Consider the following 27,285-nt stretch of genomic DNA (forward strand, 5'->3'; position numbering starts at 1 on the left):
TCCACTTGTTCTGGTCGAATTCCGTTATAACCCGGTTTTTTCGTGATGTATGTGATGGGAATAAGCCACTAATAGGGGTTTCTCTAGCTACTTTCGGATTTCAAGAAAATCGATTTTTCGCATTTTCAAAGTGCCATAACTCCCTTAGTTTTTCTCGAAACTCATTATAACCCGGTGTTTTCGTGTTGTAGGTGATGGGAACAAGCCGCTGGTATAGTTAGGTCAAATTCGAAAAAAATCAATTTTTGGTGAAAAATTCGATACGGGGGGGTATACCCTAAAAATGAAAAATCCCAAACTTTGGAGGTCCATATCTCGGCTCCTATGGGCACTATCGGGAAAATTCCAACGGTTTTGTCTTAGTTTCGTCGTTCTAAATCCAACGAGACCATCCGCAAGGTCGTAGCTTTTACGATAGCCGAGATATGGCATTTTTGATGCCCATTTTTGGCCTCAAAAACGGGGTCAAAAATTGACTTTTTTCCGAATTTTCAAAGTGCTATAATTCCACTTGTTCTGGTCGAATTCCGTTATAACCCGGTTTTTTCGTGATGTATGTGATGGGAATAAGCCACTAATAGGGGTTTCTATAGCTACTTTCGGATTTCAAGAAAATCGATTTTTCGCATTTTCAAAGTGCTATAACTCCCTTAGTTTTTCTCGAAACTCATTATAACTCGGTGTTTTGGTGTTGTAGGTGATGGGAACAAGCCGCTGGTATAGTTAGGTCAAATTCGAAAAAAATCAATTTTTGGTGAAAAATTCGATACGGGGGGGTATACCCTAAAAATGAAAAATCCCAAACTTTGGAGGTCCATATCTCGGCTCCTATGGGCACTATCGGGAAAATTCCAACGGTTTTGTCTTAGTTTCGTCGTTCTAAATCCAACGAGACCATCCGCAAGGTCGTAGCTTTTACGATAGCCGAGATATGGCATTTCTGATGCCCATTTTTAGCCTCAAAAACGGACGACGAAAACGACTTTTTCAGGATTTTTAAAGTGCTCTTATTCCCTTAGTTCTGCTCGGATCCTGTTATAACCCGGTGTTTTCGTAATCTAGGTGATCCAAATAAGACGCTGGAATACTTAGTTTGAAATTAAAAAAAATCAATTTTTGGTGAAAAAATTCGATACGGGGGGTATACCCGAAAAATGAAAAAACCCAAACTTTGACGGTCGATATCTCGGCTTCTATGACAGCTATCGGGAAAATTCCAACGGTTTTGTCTTAGTTTCGTCGTTCTGAATCCAACGAGACCATCCGCAAGGTCATAGCTTTTACGATAGCCGAGATATGGCATTTTTGATGCCCATTTTTGGCCTCAAAAACGGACGTCAAAAACGACTTTTTCAGGATTTTTAAAGTGCTCTCATTCCCTTAGTTCTGCTCGGATTCTGTTATAACCCGGTGTTTTCGTAATCTAGGTGACTTAGTTTGATTTCGAAAAAAATCAATTTTTGGTGAAAAAAGATTTCGAAATCTTTGTTATTAAACATTTTTGAGAAAAATGTTATAATGAAAGTTATTTCTTTTTAAATTCCATATTTACGTATTAAAATTAATGACGTTTAAACTGGACTACCCTGTATATATCAAACATTTAACTAAGTTAATAGGTCACAGTTATTAAAAAGTGGAAGCTATAACGTTTTTGACTTTTAGAGGTTATTAGGCTAAAAGAGTTTCTTGTGTTAATTTTGCAAAATCTATGTGTCTGATAATTTATATTTTTGACATATAATGAGTCAAAAAAAAATTATTTTGAAAATGTGACTAAACAAAAATTTAAGAAAAAATATATGTCACGCGACTAATTTCGCGGTTTCTTCGCTTTTTGTTTTATTTTTGAAAAAATCGTAAATCAAAATTCGGAACAGTCTACAGTAATAATTTCCTTTATTAATAATATTAATAACAAAAAAACAAACATTACATGAAATATACAATACATACATAGAATATAAATTCAAATCAAAACATACTATAAATATTAAAGGAATTGCGTGGTAGTGCGATATTTCTGACCACCCATAAGATTTTTTTTTATACAAAATTTAATAGAATGTACAAGACCTGTCACTAGAACTTTTTTCAATATGGCATTTTTTTAAAAATGTAAAATTGCTCTTATTATCATGCAATTATTTAAAGTATATCAGTAATTGTACCTCCTTAAGTAAATTTATTATCTAAAGACATGTGTGTGTGTTATTTCCTCACTCGAGGGCAACCATGTTATTTATAGCGGAAACAAGAAAATTCCCGAGAAAAATTAGTATAGCAGTACCAAATACGATAAAAATCTTAATAAATATTCAGCCATAAGGCCGGCAATAGCACATATATATAAAAATAGATGAGAACGTTTTAGAATAGAGGAAACCGCATATTTCCTTTTACGGTTTTAAGATGCTGATGTCCCTGGAGAACACAAAGGCACATAACAAATAATACACGTTTAGTTTTATGTATCTTTGGTTTCCGTTTAAAGACATTTTCTGTTAAAGCTCCGTTGTTATCAACCGCTTTAAAAGGTTCCGAGATGTACCAATTAGTTAAGCATCTTTTGCTCGTTAAGATTTATTTATCGCACTCAGACGCTGAATGATGTGCTTAGGAACGTGTTTGATTTTTAATTAAAAATTCTTTTTTTACACCACCCTTCGACGATGTACATAACATCAATATGCTTCAGACGTATCTCTAAAGATAATTTATAAATAATAATTAATTGCTTGTATGTTTTGTAAATTAAATCTTGCGTCGGTCGGGTAATTGGATGATTTCAACAGTGCGATAGTTCTCGCGTAATATCGTTTGTAATATTAATGAGATCGCGATGGGATATTTTCAATAGTGTCGGTTATAATTAATTTAATTGTACGATGGTTCAAGGAAGATATAATATTATTAATTACAGTCGAATCATTTGGGGCATAATACTGTGATAAAACTGACATTTTTGCATGTCTCTCGCACACTTCCACAGTAAACCGAGAATTTTTTTTTACATTTCGCGAGTGCGTTTCACGCTACTTCTTCTCGAGACCAGCTTTTACGGTTTCTTTGCCTCTTCGGACGTATAGCGGTGATTTCCTTTTGATATTCACCATTTTTTTCTCCTTTCAGTCGAGCTCAGAATGGCCATAAGTAAAAAACAAAAAAACGACGAGAGACGAGATCTGAATTACCATCAAGTCTGCGATTAAACTCGGCGGGACACCAGGCGACTTTTTGAATAATATACGAAATTTAAGCAGAATCGATCAGTTTTATTTTGGAAAATGTGAGGATTTTACATTAAATTCTCGTATACTTAACAGAAAAGGTTTGAATCATTAAATGTATTTATAATGGAGTAATTATTCCAGGCACTTTAAGTCCTATACATACCCTTCGATCTTCTTAACACGACTTGAATTAGAATTACTGGAAAAATACTATCTGGATTGTTTTGCATCATTTGCTTTATCAAATGCATTTTATTTTAAATTTTTACCCCTAGTAGCTTTTGAGACACTTGAGCTTTAGTAGAAATAGAATCAGTTGTTTCCTAAAGTATCATCTGGATTTGGAGGCGGATATCTGGAAATGTTTTGGCTGAACTGCTTTGTATCCTAAACAATGTTTCAACAATAGTTTTTTATTAATCTAATGCAATTCGTTTCATAGTTTTATCTTTAGTGGTTTTTTAGATATTTGAGCTTTAGTAGAAATAGAATCAAAACTTGAAACCATTTGAATATACGAAATTTAAGCAGACATGATCAGTTTTATTTTAGAAAATGTGAGGATTTTACATTCTATTTTCGTATATTTGACAGAAAAAGTTTCAATAATTAAATGTGTTTATAATGGAGTAATGAAGTAATTATTCCAGGCACTCCAAGTCTTATACATGCTCACTACATATCCTCCAACCCTTTTCATGGGACTTGAATTGGAATTACTAGAAAAATTTTATCTGGATTGTTTTGCATCATATGCTTGATCAAATGCATTTTATTTTAAATTTTTACCTCTAGTGGTTTTTGAGATATTTGAGTTTTAGTAGAAATAGAATCAGAATTCGAAACCATTTGAATATACGAAATTTAAGCAAAATCGATCATCAGTAATTTATTCTCGTATACTTAACAGAAAAGGTTTGAATAATTAAATGTGTTTATAATGGAGTAATTATTCCAGGCACTCCAAATCCTATACATATCTTCTGATTCTCTTAGCGGAACTTGAAATCACTGGAAAATTTTTATCTGGATTGCTTTGCATCATTTCCCTAACCAAATGCATTTTATTTTGAATTTTTACCTCTAGTGGTTTTTGAGATATTTGAGCTTTAGTAGAAATAGAATCAGAAATCGAAACCATTTGAATATACGAAATTTAAGCAGACTCGATCAATTTTATTTTAGAAAATGTGAGGATTTTACATTCTATTTTCGTATATTTGACAGAAAAAGTTTGAATAATTAAATGTGTTTATAATGGAGTAATGAAGTAATTATTCCAGGCACTCCAAGTCTTATACATGCTCACTACATATCCTCCAACTCTTTTAATGGGACTTGAATTGCAATTACTAGAAAAATTTTATCTGGATTGTTTTGCATCATATGCTTGATCAAATGCATTTTATTTTAAATTTTTACCTCTAGTGGTTTTTGAGATATTTGAGTTTTAGTAGAAATAGAATCAGAATTCGAAACCATTTGAATATACGAAATTTAAGCAAAATCGATCATCAGTAATTTATTCTCGTATACTTAACAGAAAAGGTTTGGATAATTAAATGTGTTTATAATGGAGTAATTATTCCAGGCACTCCAAATCCTATACATATCTTCTGATTCTCTTAGCGGAACTTGAAATCACTGGAAAATTTTTATCTGGATTGCTTTGCATCATTTCCCTAACCAAATGCATTTTATTTTGAATTTTTACCTCTAGTGGTTTTTGAGATATTTGAGCTTTAGTAGAAATAGAATCAGAAATCGAAACCATTTGAATATACGAAATTTAAGCAGACTCGATCAATTTTATTTTAGAAAATGTGAGGATTTTACATTCTATTTTCGTATATTTGACAGAAAAAGTTTGAATAATTAAATGTGTTTATAATGGAGTAATGAAGTAATTATTCCAGGCACTCTAAGTCTTATACATGCTCACTACATATCCTCCAACCCTTTTAATGGGACTTGAATTGGAATTACTAGAAAAATTTTATCTGAATTGTTTTGCATCATATGCTTGATCAAATGCATTTTATTTTAAATTTTTACCTCTAGTGGTTTTTGAGATATTTGAGTTTTAGTAGAAATAGAATCAGAATTGGAAACCATTTGAATATACGAAATTTAAGCAGACTCGATCAATTTTATTTTAGAAAATGTGAGGATTTTACATTCTATTTTCGTATATTTGACAGAAAAAGTTTGAATAATTAAATGTGTTTATAATGGAGTAATGAAGTAATTATTCCAGGCACTCCAAGTCTTATACATGCTCACTACATATCCTCCAACTCTTTTAATGGGACTTGAATTGCAATTACTAGAAAAATTTTATCTGGATTGTTTTGCATCATATGCTTGATCAAATGCATTTTATTTTAAATTTTTACCTCTGGTGGTTTTTGAGATATTTGAGTTTTAGTAGAAATAGAATCAGAATTCGAAACTATTTGAATATACGAAATTTAAGCAAAATTGATCATCAGTAATTTATTCTCGTATACTTAACAGAAAAGGTTTGAATAATTAAATGTGTTTATAATGGATTAATTATTCCAGGCACTTCAAGTCCTATACATATCCTTCAATCTTCTTAATGGGGACTTGTATTGGAATCACTGGAAAAATATTATCTGGATTGTTTTGCATCATTTGCTTTATCAGATGCATTTTATTTTAAATTTTTACCCCTAGTAGCTTTTGAGATACTTGAGCTTTAGTAGAAATAGAATCAGTTGTTTCCTAAAGTATCATCTGGATTTGGAGGCGGATATCTGGAAATGTTTTGGCTGAACTGCTTTGTATCCCAAACAATGTTTCAACAATAGTTTTTTATTAATCTAATGCAATTCGTTTCATAGTTTTATCTTCAGTGGTTTTTTAGATATTTGAGCTTTAGTAGAAATAGAATTAGAATTTGAAAGCATTTGAATATACGAAATTTAAGCAGAATCGATTAGTTTTATTTTAGAAAATGATTTTACATTTTATTCTCGTATACTTGACAGAAAAATTTTGATTAGTTAAATGTGTTATAATGGAGTAATTATTCCAGGCACTCCAAATCTTATACATATCCTCCGATCCTATTAACGGGACTTAAAATCACTGGAATAATTTTATATGAATTATTTTGCATCATTTGCTTAATCAAATGCATTTTATTTTGAGTTTTTACCTCTAGTGGTTTTTGAGATATTTGAGCTTTAGTAGAAATAGAATCAGAATTCGAAACCATTTGAATATACGAAATTTAAGCAGAATCGATCAGTTTTATTTTAAAAAATGTGAGGATTTTTCGTTTTATTCTCGTATACTTGACAGAAAAAATTTAAATAATTAAATGTGTTTCTAATAGAGTAATTAATTATTCCAGGCACTCCAAGTCCTATACATATCCTCCGATCCTCTTAATGGGGATTTGGATTGAAGTTACTGGAATAATATTATCTGGATTGCTTTGCATCATTTGCTTAATCAAATACATTTTATTTTGAGTTTTTACCTCTAGTAGTTTTTGAGATATTTGAGCTTTAGTAGAAATAGAATCAGAACTCGAAAGCATTTGAATATACGAAATTTAAGCAGAATCGATTAGTTTTATTTTAGAAAATGATTTTACATTTTATTCTCGTATACTTGACAGAAAAATTTTGAATAATTAAATGTGTTTATAAAGGAGTAATTATTCCAGGCACTCCAAATCCTATACATATCTTCCGATTCTCTTAGCGGAACTTGAAATGACTGGAAAATTTTTATCTGGATTGCTTTGCATCATTTCCCTAATCAAATGCATTTTATTTTGAGTTTTTACCTCTAGTGGTTTTTGAGATATTTGAGTTTTAGTAGAAATAGAATCAGAATTCGAAACCATTTGAATATACGAAATTTAAGCAAAATCGATCATCAGTAATTTATTCTCGTATACTTAACAGAAAAGGTTTGAATAATTAAATGTGTTTATAATGGAGTAATTATTCCAAGCACTTCAAGTCCTATACATATCCTTCAATCCTCTTATTGGGGACTTGGATTGGAATCACTGGAAAAATATTATCTGGATTGCATTGCATCAGTTGCTTATTTAAATGTATTTTATTTTAAGTTGTTACCTCTAGTGGTTTAGTAGAAATTGAGTTCAGAAAATCAGTTGTTTCTTAAGTATTATCTGGATTTGGAGGCAGATATCTGAGAATTTTTTGGCTGAACTGCTTTATAACCTAAACAATAGTTCTTTTATTAATCTAATGCAATTCGTTTCATAGTTTTACCTTCAGTGGTTTTTAAGAGGCACATTTTGCCTAGACTATCATCTCTATTTAACGCGATATATCTAGAAAAGTTCTACCTGGACTGCTTTGCAGCCTTAACAACATCTAAAGACTATTTTTTCTTATTCAAACACAACTGATTTAATAATTTTATCTTTGACGGTTTTTGATATATCCGAGTTTTAGTAGAAGTAAAGACTTGGAATGTCAGCTGGCCCTAATCCCAAACACTTTGTTTCATAGTATTACCCTAAGTGGTTCTTAAGATACCTGAGTCTTAGTGTAAGTTTAAACATGTATATCTATCCTATGCAAAAGCCAATGAAAAATAAAGATGTCTTCACGATGGCTATTACCATGCTAATTAAAAACCTATAGCCGAGAGAATTTAACAGCTGCTTTTATGTAAATTACTTAAAGAAAATCCATTAGGTTACATAATAAAGTATTTGAGTTTTAGTAGAAATAGAATCAGAACTCGAAACCATTTCAATATACGAAATTTAAGCAGAATCGATCAATTTTATTTTAGAAAATGTGAGGATTTTACATTCTATTTTCGTATATTTGACAGAAAAATTTTCAATAATTAAATGTGTTTATAATGGAGTAATGAAGTAATTATTCCAGGCACTCCAAGTCTTATACATGCTCACTACATATCCTCCAACTCTTTTAATGGGACTTGAATTGGAATTACTAGAAAAATTTTATCTGGATTGTTTTGCATCATATGCTTGATCAAATGCATTTTATTTTAAATTTTTACCTCTAGTGGTTTTTGAGATCTTTGAGTTTTAGTAGAAATAGAATCAGAATTCGAAACCATTTGAATATATGAAATTTAAGCAAAATCGGTCATCAGTAATTTATTCTCGTATACTTAACAGAAAAGGTTTGAATAATTAAATGTGTTTATAATGGAGTAATTATTCCAGGCACTCCAAATCCTATACATATCTTCCGATTCTCTTAGCGGAACTTAAAATCACTGGAAAATTTTTATCTGGATTGCTTTGCATCATTTCCCTAATCAAATGCATTTTATTTTGAGTTTTTACATATTATTTGAGTTTTAGTAGAAATAGAATCAGAACTGGAAACCATTTGAATATACGAAATATAAGCAGACTCGATCAATTTTATTTTAGAAAATGTGAGGATTTTACATTCTATTTTCGTATATTTGACAGAAAAAGTTTCAATAATTAAATGTGTTTATAATAGAGTAATGAAGTAATTATTCCAGGCACTCCAAGTCTTATACATGCTCACTACATATCCTCCAACCCTTTTAATGGGACTTGAATTGGAATTACTAGAAAAATTTTATCTGGATTGTTTTGCATCATATGCTTGATCAAATGCATTTTATTTTAAATTTTTACCTCTAGTGGTTTTTGAGATATTTGAGTTTTAGTAGAAATAGAATCAGAATTCGAAACCATTTGAATATACGAAATTTAAGCAAAATCGGTCATCAGTAATTTATTCTCGTATACTTAACAGAAAAGGTTTGAATAATTAAATGTGTTTATAATGAAGTAATTATTCCAGGCACTCCAAATTCTATACATATCTTCCGATTCTCTTAGCGGAACTTGAAATCACTGGAAAATTTGTATCTGGATTGCTTTGCATCATTTGCCTAATCAAATGCATTTTATTTTAAGTTTTTACCTCTAGTGGCTTTTGAGCTTTAGTAGAAATAGAATCAGAAATCGAAACCATTTGAATATACGAAATTTAAGCAGACTCGATCAATTTTATTTTAGAAAATGTGAGGATTTTACATTCTATTTTCGTATATCTGATAGAAAAAGTTTCAATAATTAAATGTGTTTATAATGGAGTAATGAAGTAATTATTCCAGGCACTCCAAGTCTTATACATGCTCACTACATATCCTCCAACCCTTTTAATGGGACTTGAATTGGAATTACTAGAAAAATTTTATCTGGATTGTTTTGCATCATATGCTTGATCAAATGCATTTTATTTAAAATTTTTACCTCTAGTAGTTTTTGAGATATTTGAGTTTTAGTAGAAATAGAATCAGAATTCGAAACCATTTGAATATACGAAATTTAAGCAAAATCGATCATCAGTAATTTATTCTCGTATACTTAACAGAAAAGGTTTGAATAATTAAATGTGTTTATAATGGAGTAATTATTCCAGGCACTTACATTCCTATACATATCCTTCAATTCTCTTAATGGGGACTTGTATTGGAATCACTGGAAAGATATTATCTGGATTGTTTTGTATCATTTGCTTACTCAAATGCATTTTATTTTAAATTTTTACCTCTAGTGGTTTAGTAGAAATAGAGTTAAGAAAATCAGTTAATTCTTAAGTATTTTCTGGATTTGGAGGCAGATATCTAGAAACTGCTTTATTACCTAAACAATAGTTTTTTATTAATCTAATGCAATTCGTTCCATAGTTTTTATCTTCAGTGGTTTCTAAGATATTGAGGTCGGCTACAGGCACATTTTGCCTAGACTATCATCTCCATTTAACGCGATATATCTGGAAAAGTTCTACCTGGACTGCTTTGCATTCTTAACAACATCTAAAGACTATTTTTTTCTTATTCAAACACAACTGATTTCATAATTTTATCTTTGACGGTTTTTGATATATCCGAGTTTTAGTAGAAGTAAAGACTTGGAATGTCAGCTGGCCCTAATCCCAAACACTTTGTTTCATAGTATTACCTTAAGTGGTTCTTAAGATACCTGAGTCTTAGTGTAAGTTTAAACATGTATATCTATCCTATGCAAAAGCCAATGAAAAATAAAGATGTCTTCACGATGGCTATTACCATGCTAATTAAAAACCTATAGCCGAGAGAATTTAACAGCTGCTTTTATGTAAATTACTCGAAGAAAATCCATTAGGTTACATAATAAAATTAATCCTTACAGGCGATAAATAAACGCATTTTCTTACTTATCTATACACGTACCGAGTCAAAATCTCCCGCGAAGAACCGTCAAGTAATTACAAATATCTTTTTCTCACACACACACTCTGGTTTCTTGAAATGGGATTCAACTCCATTTCCTAACCGATAAGTATAAAAAAAAGGTTCCGGAATATTGATGGCTTTAAAGAGATATGCTACTTAATTCAGTCTCTTTTACTACTTGATTTTTTTTATTAACATGTTTCGAAAAAAAAATATTATTCAAATTTGAAATTTTGTATTTTTTTTGAAAAATAAGTCTAATTAAATTAATGTTCTCTTAACAGACATTTAAAGCCTATTTTTGATTTTTTTTCAAGCAATTAATTCAAAGTAATTTTTTTATTATTTTGGCTTTATTCATGTAAGTGATTATTCTGGTCTGTAAGGTAATTTAGTATCTTAAAAAAGAATATTAAAATCATTTATTCAAATAAATTTAATAAAATAATTCTTCCAGGCATTTAACGCTATTTTCTATTTTCTAAGTCCTTTAAGGCAATTTAAAAAATTTAAAATAATTTTTATTTTTTTTAGGCATTTGGACTATGTTATTATATAGACATTATTTTACATCTTTTAGGCTCTTTGTATATTTTTTTGGTCTAGATTTTTTTGATTAATTAATTTTTATTTTTTTCCAGACGTTTGAAGCTATTTTTAAGATCCTTAAAATAAATTGCCCAGCCAATTAAACGCACACAATATTTCCACGAATTTGAAGCCATTTTTTTTATTCGTTCTAGGCTCTTAAAGCTATTTTTAACCCCCTTTAAATTAATTTTCTAGGTTTACAGGTATTTATATGTTTTCCAAGCACTTAATGTAATTTTTTTAAATCTCAGCAAAGTAATTCTTAAAAAAAAATACTTATAATGAAAATAAAATAATTTTTATTTTTTCTAGATGTTTGGAGCTATTTTATTAATTCTTCCAGGCATTTCAAGCTATTATTAAACCCCTTCAAGTTAATTTTTTAGGCATTTAAAGGCACTTCTTCAATTTTTCTAGGCATTTTGTATATATATATGTATATATATATATATATATATATTTTAATTCTCCAAGGCAATTTAATTATCTTAAGAATTTTAAATAATGTTTATTTCTCTCAAGCATTTAAAGCTTTTTCTAAGATTCTTTAAATAAATTGTCCAGACAATTAAACGCACTTATAATTTTTCCACGAATTTGAAGCCATTTTTAAAATTTTCTCTAAGCTTTCAAAGCAATTTTTAATCCCCTTTAAATTAATTTTTCAATTTTCCACTTAAAATTTTTCCAGGTATTTTGTATATATATATTTTTTAATTCTCAAAGACAATTTTTTTTAATCAATTTTTATTTTTTCCAGGCGTTTGGAGCTATTTTATTAATTCTTCCAGGCATTTTGTAAATCTATTTTTATTTTCCAAGGCAATTTAATTATTTTAAATAATGTTTATTTCTTCCAAGCATTTGAAGCTATTTTTAAATTCTCCCAAGCATTTAAAGCTATTTTTAAGATCCTTAAAATAAATTGTCCAGACAATTAAACGCACATGATTTTTCCACGGACTTGAAGCCATTTTTTAAATTCTCTCCAGGCTTCCAAAGCTATGTTTAACACCCTTTAAATTAATTTTCTAGGTTTACAGGCATTTATATTTTTTCCAAACACTTTGTGTAATTTTTTTTAATCGCCAAGGCAATGTAATAATTTTCAAAAAAAAATTTAAAATAATTTTTATTTTTTCCAGGCGTTTGGAGCCATTTTATTAATTCTTCCAGGCATTTTAACCTATTATTAAACCCTTTCAAGTTAAATTTTTAGGCATTTAAAGACACTTATAATTTTTCTAGGCATTAAGTATAATTTTTTAAATTCTCCAAGGCAATTTAATTATCTTAAGAATTTTAAATAATTTTTATTTCTCCCAAGCATTTAAAGCTATTTTTAAGATTCTTTAAATAAATTGTCCAGGCAATTAAACGCACTTATACTTTTTCCAGGAATTTAAAGCTTTGTTTTAATTCTCTCCAGACATCCAAAGCTATTAAAGGGGTTTACTTTAAATTAATTTTTTAGGTTTACAGGGAGTTATATTTTTTCCAAGCACTTTGTGTAATTTTTTTAAAATTTCCGCAATGTAATTATTTTTTTAAAAATTTTAAATAATTTTTATTTTTTCAGACGTTTGGAGCCATTTTAATAATTCTTCTAGGCATTTGAAGCTAATATTAAATCCCTTCAAGTTAACTTTTCAGGCATTTAAAGGCACTCATTCACCTTTTTTTTTCCACCAAGGCAATTTAATTATTTTAAGAATTTCAATTAATTTTTATTTCTTCCAAGCATTTAAATTTTTAAATCCTCTAAACTAAGGCAATTTATTTTTTTCAAAAATTTAAAATAATTTTTAATTTTTTTCCAGATGTTTGGAGGCATTTGTCATCTTTTAGGCTCTTGGTGTATTTTATGACCTCTATATTTTTTTGATTAATTAATTTTTTATTTTTTCCAGGCGTTTGGATCCATTTTATTAATTCTTCCAGGCATTTAAAGCTATTATTAAACCACTTCAAGTTAATTTTTTAGCCATTTTTCCAGGCATTTTGTATAAATTTTTTTTAATTCTTTAAGGCAATTTAATTATTTTAAATAATTTTTATTTCTTCCAAGCATTTAAAGCTATTTCTAAGAGCCTTAAAATAAATTGTCCAGGCAATTAAACGCACACAATTTTTCCACGGATTTGAAGTCATTTTTTAAATTCTCTCCAGGCTTCCAAAGCTATTTTTAACACCCTTTAAATTAATTTTCTAGGTTTAGAGGCATTTCTATTTTTTCCAAGCCCTTTGCGTAATTTTTTAAAATTTCCGCAATGTAAATATTCAAAAAAATTTAAAATAATTTTTATTTTTTCCAGACGTTTGGAGCCATTTTATTAATTCTTCCAGGCATTTCAAGCTATTATTAAACCCCTTGAAATCAATTTTTCAGGCATTTGGAGGCACTTAAAATTTTTCCAGACATTTTGTATATATATGTATATATATATATATATATATATATATATATTTTAATTCTCCAAGGCAATTTAATTATTTTAAGAATTTTAAATAATTTTTATTTCTTCCAAGCATTTAAAGCTACTTTTAGGATCCTTAGAATGAATTGTCCAGGCAATTAAACGCACTTATAATTTTTCCAGGAATTTGAAGCTATTTTTCTCATTCTCTCCAGCTATTTTTAATCCCTTTTAAATTAATTTTCTAGGTTTACAGGCATTTATATTTGTTCCAAACACTTTGTGTAATTTTCTTTAATCTCCGAGGCAACGTAATTATTTTTAAATAACTTTTATTTTTTCTAGACTTAAATTTATTCCACTATAAAGCGATACCGAATGACGTGTTAGCTATGACGTCACCATGACGTCACCGGCCCCCACCAGAAGCCCGACCCGTTCCCGAAGTCAAACGAGTCGACGCCCGAGGGCGTCCGTGCATTCGGATTGTCCACCCGAGGCGGATACGGAACCACCCGAGGATAAAACCTCCAATTTGGGACAGAGAAGTGTCTCATTGGTAAGAATTTGATTTAATTTATTTAATAAAAAAAAGGGAGCTACAGAGTTTACTTCTTTATGTTGCATATTCTTCTCTTAAAAAAATCCTGATTCTAACAGATTATTAGCTAAAGACGCCTTTTTTTGGACACAATGTTTGATGACTAAGTAAGTTCTTAAGAACGATATTTCCTTATTCTAGTGCAGTACGTTTCATAATTTTATCTTTAGTGGTTGTCGAGTTATTTGAGTTTTAGTAGGAGTCAGTCTCTTAATTGCTTATCAAACTTGGAGCCGGATAACTAGAAAAGTTTTGCCTAAATTATTTTGCACCTAGAATAAAATTTATAGACCAATTAATCCTTATTCCAATGTAAGCCGTTTCATCATTTTACGTTCAGTAGTTTTTAAGATAATTGAGTTTTAGTAGAAGCTTGACTAAACCTAAGGACTGATCACTAATACAACTTATTTCATATTAATATATTAAGTAGTTTATGAGGTTTTACTTAGAGCTTATACGTCCATCCTTCTTTCGCCTTATGGTATTTTCTTATGGAATACCTAGGAACATTAATAACCGAGCCGATGGCTTATGCACTTATGTTAATAGAGCACTAAAACCGTGGCGCTATATTTTATACTTTATCAGTTCCGAGATGTGGCTTTTGTTCCTCTCCATTACAATTTTCTAATCTGCCTGCCGACCGACGTAATAATCTCGGTAAAATATTACTTTGCACGTTTACAATGCCTCCTGTTATGTTATTTATACTGATTAAATAGGTATTCTGCGAAAGAAGCGTGGGAGGAAACGATAATTCATTTTTAAACTGAAATACTGCGTTTAAAAATCTCGTGATACATATTATAGTAAAACCGGAAAAAAATAAACCAATTAGTATACAGTTAAAGATACAATAATACAGTAATTTATTATGAAGAGATTTCGTGTTGCAACTAGAAACATCCGGTGCATTAATTCTTACAACGAATAATGCAAATGCCGTTTTTGCAGACCGGCTACATAAATTTAAATGCTCGTCTAGACGGTCAATTGTTAATATATTACAAGAAGTGAAAATTTTTGCATCATAAGTTTTTATTTTTCTCTTATCGTTATCGTTTTACTCGCATCCACCGCGATAGATCAATAATCATAAGTAATGTTCTTGTCTCGACCATATGCACCAACTGTCACAGGAACACTGAAAAAGAACATTCGCTTTATCGCTCAATAAAATTAATCTTAAGCGGAGGGCAATTAACTGAGACGTTATGGCATAAATCACGAGCAAATAGTTCTTTGGATGCACTTTTAAGGATCTTCTGTCGGTTTTGTATTATAGCAAATTTTATCTTAATATAATTTAATTTGTTTCATATGTTTATCTATAGTAGTTTTTAATACATTTGATTTTAAGTAGGAAGAGGTTGAACTTAATTTCGAGTCGGATTTCTAAAAGAGTTTTACCTTGATTGCTTTGCACTCAGAATGACTTTGATAGACCATCATGTTCTCATTCTAAAACAATTTATTTCATATATTTATCTTCAGTACTTTTCAAGATATTTTAGTTTTAGTAGAAGGACATTGCCTAAAGTTAGTTACTTATTGGACTGTTAGCCGCATTTGGTGTTGGATTGGTGAAAGCCTGAACTGCTTTGCATCTTAAATCAAATTTTCTGCTTGATACAATATAGTTTGTATTTTAGTTTTATTATCCATGCATTTTGACCTACTTCACTTATTGTAGTCGACTAAAGGACTAGACTGGCAGCTGGACTTGAAGTTGGATATCTGAGAAAGTTTTGCTTGTGTTGCTTTGAGTCAAATTGAACATTTTAACACAATCTTTTTCAATGTAATGCAATTTATCTCACAATTTTATCTTTGGTGGTTTTTGAGATATGTCAATTTTAGTAGGAGAAGGTCCATTAAACGAGTGGCTAGGCTGTCACAGTTTCATGCTTTCAGAATAATATTTCATCATTTCAAGTAATTTTTGGTCTAGGCATTTTACGTTTTTAGGGCAAAGTCTATGTTTTTCAAATAAATTTTTGATATTTTCCAGACTTTAGTCCAGGGATTTAAGGTATTTTTAATGCCTTTCTATAATGTTAAAGTCACTGCAAGTACCTGGAAAAATTTTACTTAAATTGTCTGGAAATTACAAAAATGCATGCAATCAAAAATTATTAGCACTGCCTGGTATAAACATTTAACTTAGTCCAGGAATATCGAATATATTAAAGAAATGACTACCGAAGATAAAATCAATAATTTTATCTTTGGTAGTTTTTCCGACATATGAAATTTAGTGGAAAATCCATTACAGTCAACTGGTCAAATTTTTTAAGGCATTTGGAACAATATTTCGTAATTTTAGTCCAGCAATTTAAGGTATTTTGTAATGTCTTAATGATTGCAAGGGCCTGGAACAAAATTACTTAAACACTCATTATTTTAGTAAACAAAATTATTTTAAATGTCTGGAAATTACAAAAATGACTGCAATAAAATCCTGAAGTAAAATAAAATATGTCTCTTATAGCCTGGAATAAACTTTTAAATTAATCCAGAAATCTGGAACATATTTAAAAGAAATTATTTGTTTGACTAATTTTCCCTAGCTTGATTGGACATGGAGTCGCATATCCGGGAAAAAAATGCCTGGACTGCTTTGCACCCTTAACAAAATCTATATAACCTTCTTTTCTTAACCCAATACAGTTTGATTTAAATTTTTAACTTAAGTAGATTTTGAAATATTACAGTTATAGTAGGAAAAGGTCACTTAAAGGAGCGGCTAGGCTATCAACTGGATATAAAGGCATATATCTAAGAAAAAAATGCCTGGACTGCTTTGCACCTTAAATGACATTTTCTGCTTGATACAATGCAGTTTGTATTATAGTTTTATCCTCCATATCATGCATTTTGACATACTTCACTTATTGTAGGAGGAGGTCGACTAAAGAACTAGACTGGTAGCTGGACTTGGAGTCGGATATCTGAGAAAGTATTGCTTGTTTTGCTTTGAGTCAAATTGAACATTTTAATACAATCTTTTTCAATGTAATGCAATTTATTTCACAATTTTATCTTTGGTGGTTTTTGAGATATATCAATTTTAGTAGGAGAAGGTCCATTAAACGAGTGGCTAAGCTGTCACTGTTTTATGCTTTTAAAATAATATTTCATCTTTTCAAGTAATTTTTGATCTAGGCATTTTACGTTTGTGGGGCAAAGTCTATGTTTTTTAAATAAATTCTTCATATTTTCCAGACTTTAGTCCAGGCATTTAAGGTATTTTTAATGCCTTTCGATGATGTTAAAGTTGCTGCAAGTACCTGGAAAAATTACTTAAATTGTCTAGAAATTACAAAAATGATTGCAATAAAAATTTATTTGCACTGCCTGGTATAAGCATTTAAGTTAGTCCAGGAATATTGAACATATTAAAGAAATTATGTTATTCATACGAAAATTGGAAAAAATGATTTCAAAGGAAAAATATTATAACTTATTTTCTAGCATTGGCTTGACTCTACATAAAGTCGAATATCTGGAAAAGGTTTGTCTGGATTAATTTGCATTCAAAACTACTTCAGTAGGAAATTATTTTCTTATTCTAATACAGTTCCATTTATATTTTTACCTGTAATAGTTTTTGAGATATTTACGTATTGAGGTTGGATAAAAGCTAAACAATCTTTTTCTAATCTAATGCAATCTATTTCACAATTTTTTAATTTTTAGGCATTTAGCAGAAACATTAAAACACAAAAAATTATTCCTTTGACCTCAAAAACAATATAATTTAAATTATTCTTCGGCCCTAGCTTGATTGGACATGGAGTCGCATATCCGGGAAAAAATGCCTGGACTGCTTTGCACACTTAACAAAATCTATAGAACCTTCTTTTCTTAACCCAATACAGTTTGATTTAAATTTTTAACTTAAGTAGATTTTGAAATATTACAGTTATAGTAGGAAAAGGTCACTTAAAGGAGCGGCTAGGCTATCAACTGGATATAGAGTCATATATCTAAGAAAAAAATGCCTGGACTGCTTTGCACCTTAAAAGACATTTTCTGCTTGATAAAATACAGTTTGTATTAAAGTTTTATCATCCATGCATTTTGACATACTTCACTTATTGTAGGAGGAAGTCGACTAAAGGACTAGACTGGTAGCTGGACTTGGAGTCGGATATCTGAGAAAGTTTTGCTTGTGTTGCTTTGAGTCAAATTGAACATTTTAAGAACAACCTTTTTCCAATCTAATGCAATTTATTTCACAATTTCATCTTTGGTGGTTTTTGAGATATATCAATTTTAGTAGGAGAAGATCCATTAAACGAGTGGCTAGGCTGTCACTGTTTCATGCTTTTAGAATAATATTTCATCATTTCAAGTAATTTCTGGTCTAGGCATTTTAGGTTTTTCGGGCAAAGTCTATGTTTTTCAAATAAATTTTTGATATTTTCTAGGCTTTAGTCCAGGCATTTAAGCTATTTTTAATGCCTTTCTATGATATTAGAGTCACATCAAGCACCTGGAAAAATTAATTAAATTGTCTGGAAATTACAAAAATGACTGCAATAAAATCCTAAAATAAAATAAAATATGTCTCTTACAGCCTGGAATGAACTTTTAAATTAACCCAGAAATCTGGAACATATTTAAAAAAATTGTACGTCTGACTAATTTTCCCTAGCTTGATTGGACATGGAGTCGCATATCCGGGAAAAAAATGCCTGGACTGCTTTGCACCCTTAACAAAATCTATAGAACCTTCTTTTCTTAATCTGATACAGTTTGATTTAAATTTTTAACTTAAGTAGTTTTTGAAATATTACAGTTATAGTGGGAAAAGGTCACTTAAAGGAGTGACTAGGGTGTCAACTGGATATAGAGTCATATATCTAAGAAAAAAATGCCTGGACTGCTTTGCACCTTAAAAGACATTTTCTGCTTCATACAATACAGTTTGTATTATAGTTTTATCATCCATATCATGCATTTTGACATACTTGACTTATTGTAGGAAAAGGTCAACTAAAGAACTAGACTGGTAGCTGGACTTGGAGTCGAATATCTGAGAAAGTTTTGCTTGTGTTGATTTGAATCAAATTGAACATTTTAAGAAAAATCTTTTTCCAATCTAATGCAATTTATTTCACAATTTTATCTTTGGCGGTTTTTAAGAAATTTCAATTTTAGTAGGAGAAGGTCCATTAAACGAGTGGCTAGGCTGTCACAGTTTCATGCTTTCAGAATAATATTTCATCATTTCAAGTAATTTTTGGTCTAGGCATTTTACGTTTTTAGGGCAAAGTCTATGTTTTTCAAATAAATTTTTGATATTTTCCAGACTTTAGTCCAGGCATTTAAGGTATTTTTAATGCCTTTCTATAATGTTAAATTCACTGCAAGTACCTGGAAAAATTTTACTTAAATTGTCTGGAAATTACAAAAATGCATGTAATCAAAAATTATTAGCACTGCCTGGTATAAACATTTAACTTAGTCCAGGAATATCGAATATATTAAAGAAATGACTACCGAAGATAAAATCAACAATTTTATCTTTGGTAGTTTTTCCGACATATGAAATTTAGTGGAAAATCCATTACAGTCAACTGGTCAAATTTTTTAAGGCATTTGGAACAATATTTCGTAATTTTAGTCCAGCAATTTAAGGTATTTTGTAATGTCTTAATGATTGCAAAGGCCTGGGACAAAATTACTTAAACAAAATTATTTTAAATGTCTGGAAATGACAAAAATGACTGCAATAAAATCCTGAAGTAAAATAAAATATGTCTCTTACAGCCTGGAATAAACTATTAAATTAACCTAGAAATCTGGAACATATTTAAAAAAATTATACGTCTGACTAATTTTCCCTAGCTTGATTGGATATGGAGTCGCATATCCGGGAAAAAAATGCCTAGACTGCTTTGCACCCTTAACAAAATCTATAGAACCTTCTTTTCTTAATCTGATACAGTTTGATTTAAATTTTTAACTTAAGTAGTTTTTGAAATATTACAGTTATAGTAGAAAAAGGTCACTTAAAGGAGTGACTAGGGTGTCAACTGGATATAGAGTCATATATCCGGAAAAAGAATGCCTGGATTGGTTTGCACCCTAAACAAAATCTATAGAACATTTTTTTCTTATATTCAAACAGTTTGATTCATATTGTTAGCTGTGGTAGTTTTTAAGATATTGCAGTTTTAGTAGAAGAACACTGCTTAAGTTTAGTCACTTATTGGTCTGATAGCTGAAAATAAAAATATAAATTGAGTTGCGTTAGAAAAAGAAAAATGTATGTATAAATATTATTTTAGATAAGAGAGTTCTAAAACTAGAATCTTCTCCTACTAAAAATAAATTATGTACAAAACCACTGAAAACAAAAACTGCATCATATGGAGAAAATTTATATTACTCAACTCCAAATCCTCATTATTAAAAGAAAAATTCCTCGAATACCACCGAACGCAAAACCAGCAAATAAGTCCGAAGTCCGTGGCAGTACTATAACGAAAAGTAACGAAAACGAGTTCGTTGTACGTCCATCACGCGTCTTAATCTTACATAAGGATAATGGAAAATATTAAATGATGATGATGATGATGCTTGATGTTCAGGTACCGGAATAAATGGAATCTCGTTTACGTCCTTTTTTTCTTTTGTGTCGATGAGTGAATGTGATACCGGTTATAATGATCGTTCCTATTATTTCTGGTAAGATTTTCGGATGATTAAAGGAGGACACAGGGAAATGTGGTATGCGACGTTTATTAATTTAATGTTTTTTTTTTGAGAAGGATCTCTTTACTCTTGTTCTTTCGTTTTTAAGCAAGTTACTCTTTATTTATAGTGGCATAAGAAGTTTATCCAATTTTCCAAGCAAATCCAGATAATTTTCTTAAATGATTCTTTTAACAAGTACAATTTTTTTTAAACCAAATATCCTCTTATATAATGGATGATATACAATATTATTTTTAATTTCACATTCTTTTTCAGACCACCCTACAACCCACTGTTCAGCCGAGGATGTCGCAGCTAGAAACGTTGGAAGCAAAGGTATTTATTATTTAAGTTTCTACCACTTTTTACTTTCCAGTTTTAGTCTCAATAGTCTTTTACGTTACTTTTCTGACTTAATTAAACAGCGTACATACCTGAAGCATTATTATAACGGTCTTTTATGATGCTTTGATCTGAGATCGGTTTAAATAGCGGAAAGTTGCTAAAAAGTCAATTTTCTACCGCATCTCACTTTCCAGTAATATTCTGGATCTCTTAGAAAATTTATTTTTTGGATGTGCCTTGATTAAATGACCAATAACCTTAACTTCCTAGATGAATTTTGTTTCTATGTCGTTTTTATTCCAGGCAGTTGATGACGTCATCCTTGCCATTCAAGTGACCAATAACCTTAACTTCCTGGATAAATTTTGTTTCTATTCCAAATAATTGATGACGTCATTCATGTCATTCAAATGACCAATAACCTGGACTTCCTGGACAAATTTTGTATTTATTCCAGGCATTTGATGACGTCATTCATCCCATTCAAATGACCAATAACCTCAACTCCCTGGACATATGTCGTTTTTATTCCAGGCAGTTAATGACGTCATCCTTGCCATTCAAATGATCAATAACCTTAACTTCCTGGATAAATTTTATTTTTATTGCAAGTAATTGATGACGTCATTCATGTCATACAAATGACCAATAACCTGTACTTCCTGGACGAATTTTGTATTTATTCCAGGCATTTGATGACGTCATTTATCCCATTCAAATGACCAATAACCTCAACTCCCTGGACATATGTCGTTTTTATTCCAGGCAGTTAAAGACGTCATCCTTGCCATTCAAGTGATCAATAACCTTAACTTCCTGAATAAATTTTATTTTTATTACAAGAAATTGATGACGTCATTCATGTCATTCAAATGACCAATAACCTCGACTTCCTGGACGAATTTTTTATTTATTCCAGGTATTTGATAACGTCATTCATCCCATTCAAATGACCAATAACCTCAACTCCCTGGACGTATGTCGTTTTTATTCCAGGCAGTTAATGACGTCAGCCTTGTTATTTAAGTGACCAATAACCTCAACTCCCTGGATAAATTTTATTTCTATTACAAGTAATTGATGACGTCATTCATCCCATTCAAATGACCAATAACCTCAACTTCCTGGACGAATTTTATTTTTTAGGCAGTTGATGACGTCATTCATACCATTCAAATGACCAATAACCTCGACTTCCTAGACGTATGTCGTTTTTATTCCAGATAATTAATGACGTCATCCTTGTCATTCAAGTGACCAATAACTTTAACTCCCTGGACCAATTTCGTATTTGATTCCAGAGAGTTTATGACGTCATTCATTTCATTCAAATGACCAATAACCTTAACATCAAGACCTAATTTCATAGCAATCGTCCATGATTTCTGGATCTCTGACCGACATTTAGAGCGATTAGGGGGTCAAAAGTCACTTTTTTGACATTCTACCGCATGTCACTTTTCAGTAATAATCTGGATCTCTTTGAAAATTTATTTTTCAGACGTGACTTGACCAAATACAGACGGGAGACATAATTTTATAGCGATCGTCCAGGGTTACGGGAAATCTGACCGACATTTATAGCGATTAGGGGGTCAAAAATCAGTTTTTTGACTTTCTACCGCATCTCACCTTCCAGTAATATTCTGGATCTCTTGGAAAATTCATTTTTCAGATGTGCCTTCATCAAATACAGACGGGAGATATAATTTTATAGCGATCGTCCAGGATTTCTGGATCTCTGACTGACATTTATAGCGATTAGGGGGTCAAAAATCATTTTTTTGACTTTCTACCGCATCTCACCTTCCAGTAATATTCTGGATCTCTTGGAAAATTCATTTTTCGAATGTGCCTTAATTAAATACAGACGGAAGACATAATTTCATAGCGATCGTCCAGGATTTTTGGATCTCTGACCGACATTTATAGCTGTTTGGAGGGTCAAAAGTCACTTTTTTGACTTTCTACCGCATCTCACCTTCCAGTAATATTCTGGATCTCTTAGAAAATTTATTTTTTGGATGTGCCTTAATCAAATACAGACGGAAGACATAATTTCATAGCGATCGTCCAGGATAACTGGATTTCTGACCGACATTTATAGCGATTAAGGGGTCAAAAGTTACTTTTTTGACTTTCTACCGCATCTCACCTTCCAGTAATATTCTGGATCTCTTGGAAAGTTCATTTTTCGGATGTGCCTTGATCAAATACAGACGGGAGACATAATTTCATAGCGATTGTCCAGGATTTCTGGATCTCTGACCGACATTTATAGCGATTAGGGGGTCAAAAGTCACTTTTTTGACATTCTACCGCATCTCACCTTCCAGTAATATTCTGGATCTCTTGGAAAATTTATTTTTCGGATGTGCCTTGATTAAATGACCAATAACCTTAACTTCCTAGATGAATTTTGTTTCTATTCCAGGCAGTTGATGACGTTATTCATCCCATTCAAATGACCAATAACCTCGACTTCTTAGACGTCTGTCGTTTTTATTCCAAGCAGTTAATGACGTCATCCTTGTCATTTAAGTGACCAATAACCTTAACTCCCTGGATAAATTTTATTTCTATTACAAATAATTGATGACGTCATTCATACCATTCAAATGAGCAATAACCTCAACTCCCAGGACCAATTTTGTATTTTATTTTAGAGAGTTTATGTCATTCATTTCAATTATATGACCAATAACCTCAACTTCAAGACATAATTTAAACGATTGTCGATGATTTCTGGGTCTCTCATCGACATTTATACCGATTTAGAGGTCAAAAGTCCCTTTTTTGACCTTTTACCGCATCTCACCTTCCACTAATATTCCGGATCTCCTGGAAACATTATTTTTATAACGTTTTTAGACCATCCACAACCAAAACGCATAATTTCATATCGATCGTCAATATTCTTCTTAACGTAAGTTACATAAATACTCATTTGTTCTAGTTTTATTTATAACAGGGTAAAATAACTACTAGATTACCATATTAATTAACAGTTGCCATAATAGAAATAATTCAAATATCGTGTCACTTACCGCAAATCCGCAAATAAATCATTACGCAACCCAGTTTCTAATAATTGACGGTTTCCTTATAGTCATCGAATAACTTGAAATTATTACAATTTTATATTTCTCCTTGTTTATCAAGGCTCAATGCTCCCCATTAATTTTAAAAATATTTTCTTCTCAAAACTCCTTTATACCCTTAAATAAAGGTCCCAAATAATCCCATATTGAATTACATCATAATTAAAAACTGGTTATTTGGGAATTAAACGTATTCACCCCTTTTTTGGCACCCTACGAATAAACCTTCCAACCCTTTTCTATTATTTTCTTTTTTGAAGGGTGCGATGATCATTTAATCTTTTATATAATTCGTCTACTGTTGATGTAAATTACCTTGAATGGATTCCCTTAATAAACACAAGCCTATTGAAGGTGGTCAAATAAATGGTCGAAACGTTATAGGCCCCCCCGACGGGAATTTCACGTAATTGCTTTTAAAACGATAACCATGTGGGTGGTATGTCGCATTCGTATTCTCTGTCTTACACCTACGGTTGTAAAAGGATCAGGTCTGTTTTATGGCCGATTTTTTTTTTAATTTAAGATGGCCAGTATCGAAGTGTCACTGTCAAACGTCCCGAGAAGGAAAAAGTTAAACACCGGAGCATTGAACTCCTCCATACGATCGATCCCGAAGGAACTTGCCGCAAAAGAACTGGAAAATCTGCGAAACGCTTTGAAGGATAAAGAGAATATTATCCAGAGTCTCCGGGGTCAATTGACTGTTCCTGGATTGCGGCTGAACTCTATTATTAATGGTAACTAAATGGAAAATGTTTGCCTAAGAAAACAGTGTGTGATTTTTTAGGTAGTAACAATAATAGTAGTAGTAGTAGCGGCAATGGTACGAACAACAATAGGGAGCTCACTGAGGTGGAAAGGAAACAAGCTGAAGACAGATTGGCCAGATTAAAGACTGATATTGACAATAAGAGGTTAGCGATTAAGAATTTGAAGATGGCTTTGGAGAGGCTCGATATTACTGAGTAAGTGTGCGGTATTGGGCAAATTTAATAGTATTGTTAATGGGTGTTATATTTAAGTTAAATAAGTTTGTTTGAGGTTACAAGAGGTTCAATATGTTCTGTTTTAATGGCTCCATAACCTTCTAATAATTATGTAGGAAGGTATGTTTTTTAAATGTTTAATCTCGACAACTAATACCAAAGACCCAAAAATATATACAATATTTTTCTTAAATTCTTATAATGTAAATTGAGAATACAAAGAAAATAGCGTAAAATTCAAAAATAAGGACCCTGAACTTTTCAAAAATTAAATAAACTAATGCAGACGGTTTTCGTCGATCATCCTCAGGACTTTTAAACTCAAAAACAAAAATAAAATCATACATTCCGTCATGCTTGCATAGCCTAAACTTTCGCATACAGTACACGTACAATTAATGCTCATTTTAGAGCAAGTTTTCCTTTACCAATTCTTAAAGTAACACTTTTGACAATGACTCAAAAAGATATTGAGGGACTTTCATGTTTTTTTTTTAAAGAATTGTAGAAAGTATACCCTGAGGATAAATTTCTTGCCAAAAATTCCGTTTTAGATCCAATATTCACTGATCTACAGCCGTTTTAGCTGCACTATGTCTGATATAATTTCGCTTCTATCCGTGATAATTTGAAAACTAGTCCAGGCATTTTAATGAGGTTTTCACTCAATGTTGGAGTAATTCTTAAGGAACATTTTCATCTACGAAGAATCTCTGAAGAACATTGAAGAGTTAGATTTACGATAGGTGAACCTAGGCAAGCTTAAAAATAAAATTAAATATTATATAAAAATTAAAAAATACTCCAATAATTAATACACTGAGACAAGGATATATAAATGAGAATTCACCTTTTCCCCATATTCCTATATCACTGTTGGGTTTTCTTAGTAGTGCTTGGATCTTCTGGAAATAGTGTTTTTCTTTTGTAACTTGTCCAATTATATGAGAAAAACTTCACTTTATCCCCATACTCTTCTAACTAATAAACTGAGACAAGGATATATAAATGAGAATTCAACTTTTCCCCATATTCCTATATCACTGTTGGGTTTTCTTAGTAGTGCTTGGATCTTCTGGAAATAGTGTTTTTCTTTTATAACTTGTCCAATTATATGAGAAAAACATCACTTTATTCCCATACTCTTCTAACTAATAAACTGAGACAAAGATATATAAATGAGAATTCAACTTTTCCCCATATTCCTATATCACTGTTGGGTTTTCTTAGTAGTGCTTGGATCTTCTGGAAATAGTGTTTGTCTCTTATAACTTGTCCAATTATATGAGAAAAACATCACTTTATCCCCATACTCTTCTAACTAATAAACTGAGACAAGGATATATAAATGAGGATTCAACTTTTCCTTATATTCCTATATCACTGTTAGGTTTTCTTAGTAGTGCTTGGATCTTCTGGAAATAGTGTTTTTCTCTTATAACTTGTCCAATTATATGAGAAAAACATCACTTTATCCCTATACTCTTCTAACTAATAAACTGAGACAAGGATATATAAATGAGAATTCAACTTTTCCCCATATTCCTATATCACTGTTGGGTTTTCTTAGTAGTGCTTGGATCTTCTGGAAATAGTGTTTTTCTCTTATAACTTGTCCAATTATATGAGAAAAACATCACTTTATCCCCATACTCTTTTAACTAATAAACTGAGACAAGGATATATAAATGAGGATTCAACTTTTCCTTATATTCCTATATCACTGTTAGGTTTTCTTAGTAGTGCTTGGATCTTCTGGAAATAGTGTTTTTCTCTTGTAACTTGTCTAATTATACCAGAAAAACATCACTTTATCCCCATACTCTTCTAACTAATAAACTGAGACAAGGATATATAAATGAGAATTCAACTTTTCCCCATATTCCTATATCACTGTTGGGTTTTCTTAGTAGTGCTTGGATCTTCTGGAAATAGTGTTTTTCTCTTATAACTTGTCCAATTATATGAGAAAAACATCACTTTATCCCCATACTCTTTTAACTAATAAACTGAGACAAGGATATATAAATGAGGATTCAA

The 27,285-nt window shown here is 30.8% G+C and overlaps 1 protein-coding gene across 2 annotated transcripts in view; it reads left to right on the forward strand.

The window, feature by feature from the left end:
* Positions 1-27,285, forward strand: part of LOC126742357 (uncharacterized) — a 78,110-nt gene that overhangs the window by 36,295 nt on the left and 14,530 nt on the right. For both annotated transcript variants that reach the window (XM_050449001.1, XM_050449002.1), the window contains exons 2-5: positions 13,844-14,057; positions 21,087-21,146; positions 24,783-24,996; positions 25,047-25,224. In XM_050449001.1, coding sequence (XP_050304958.1) covers positions 13,902-14,057; positions 21,087-21,146; positions 24,783-24,996; positions 25,047-25,224 — 608 coding nt within the window. In that variant the 5' untranslated portion in view covers positions 13,844-13,901. The remainder of the gene's footprint in view (positions 1-13,843; positions 14,058-21,086; positions 21,147-24,782; positions 24,997-25,046; positions 25,225-27,285) is intronic.

The sequence above is a fragment of the Anthonomus grandis genome, chromosome 11 (genome assembly GCF_022605725.1).
Source record: "Anthonomus grandis grandis chromosome 11, icAntGran1.3, whole genome shotgun sequence".
NCBI classification, from domain to species: Eukaryota; Metazoa; Arthropoda; class Insecta; order Coleoptera; family Curculionidae; genus Anthonomus; species Anthonomus grandis.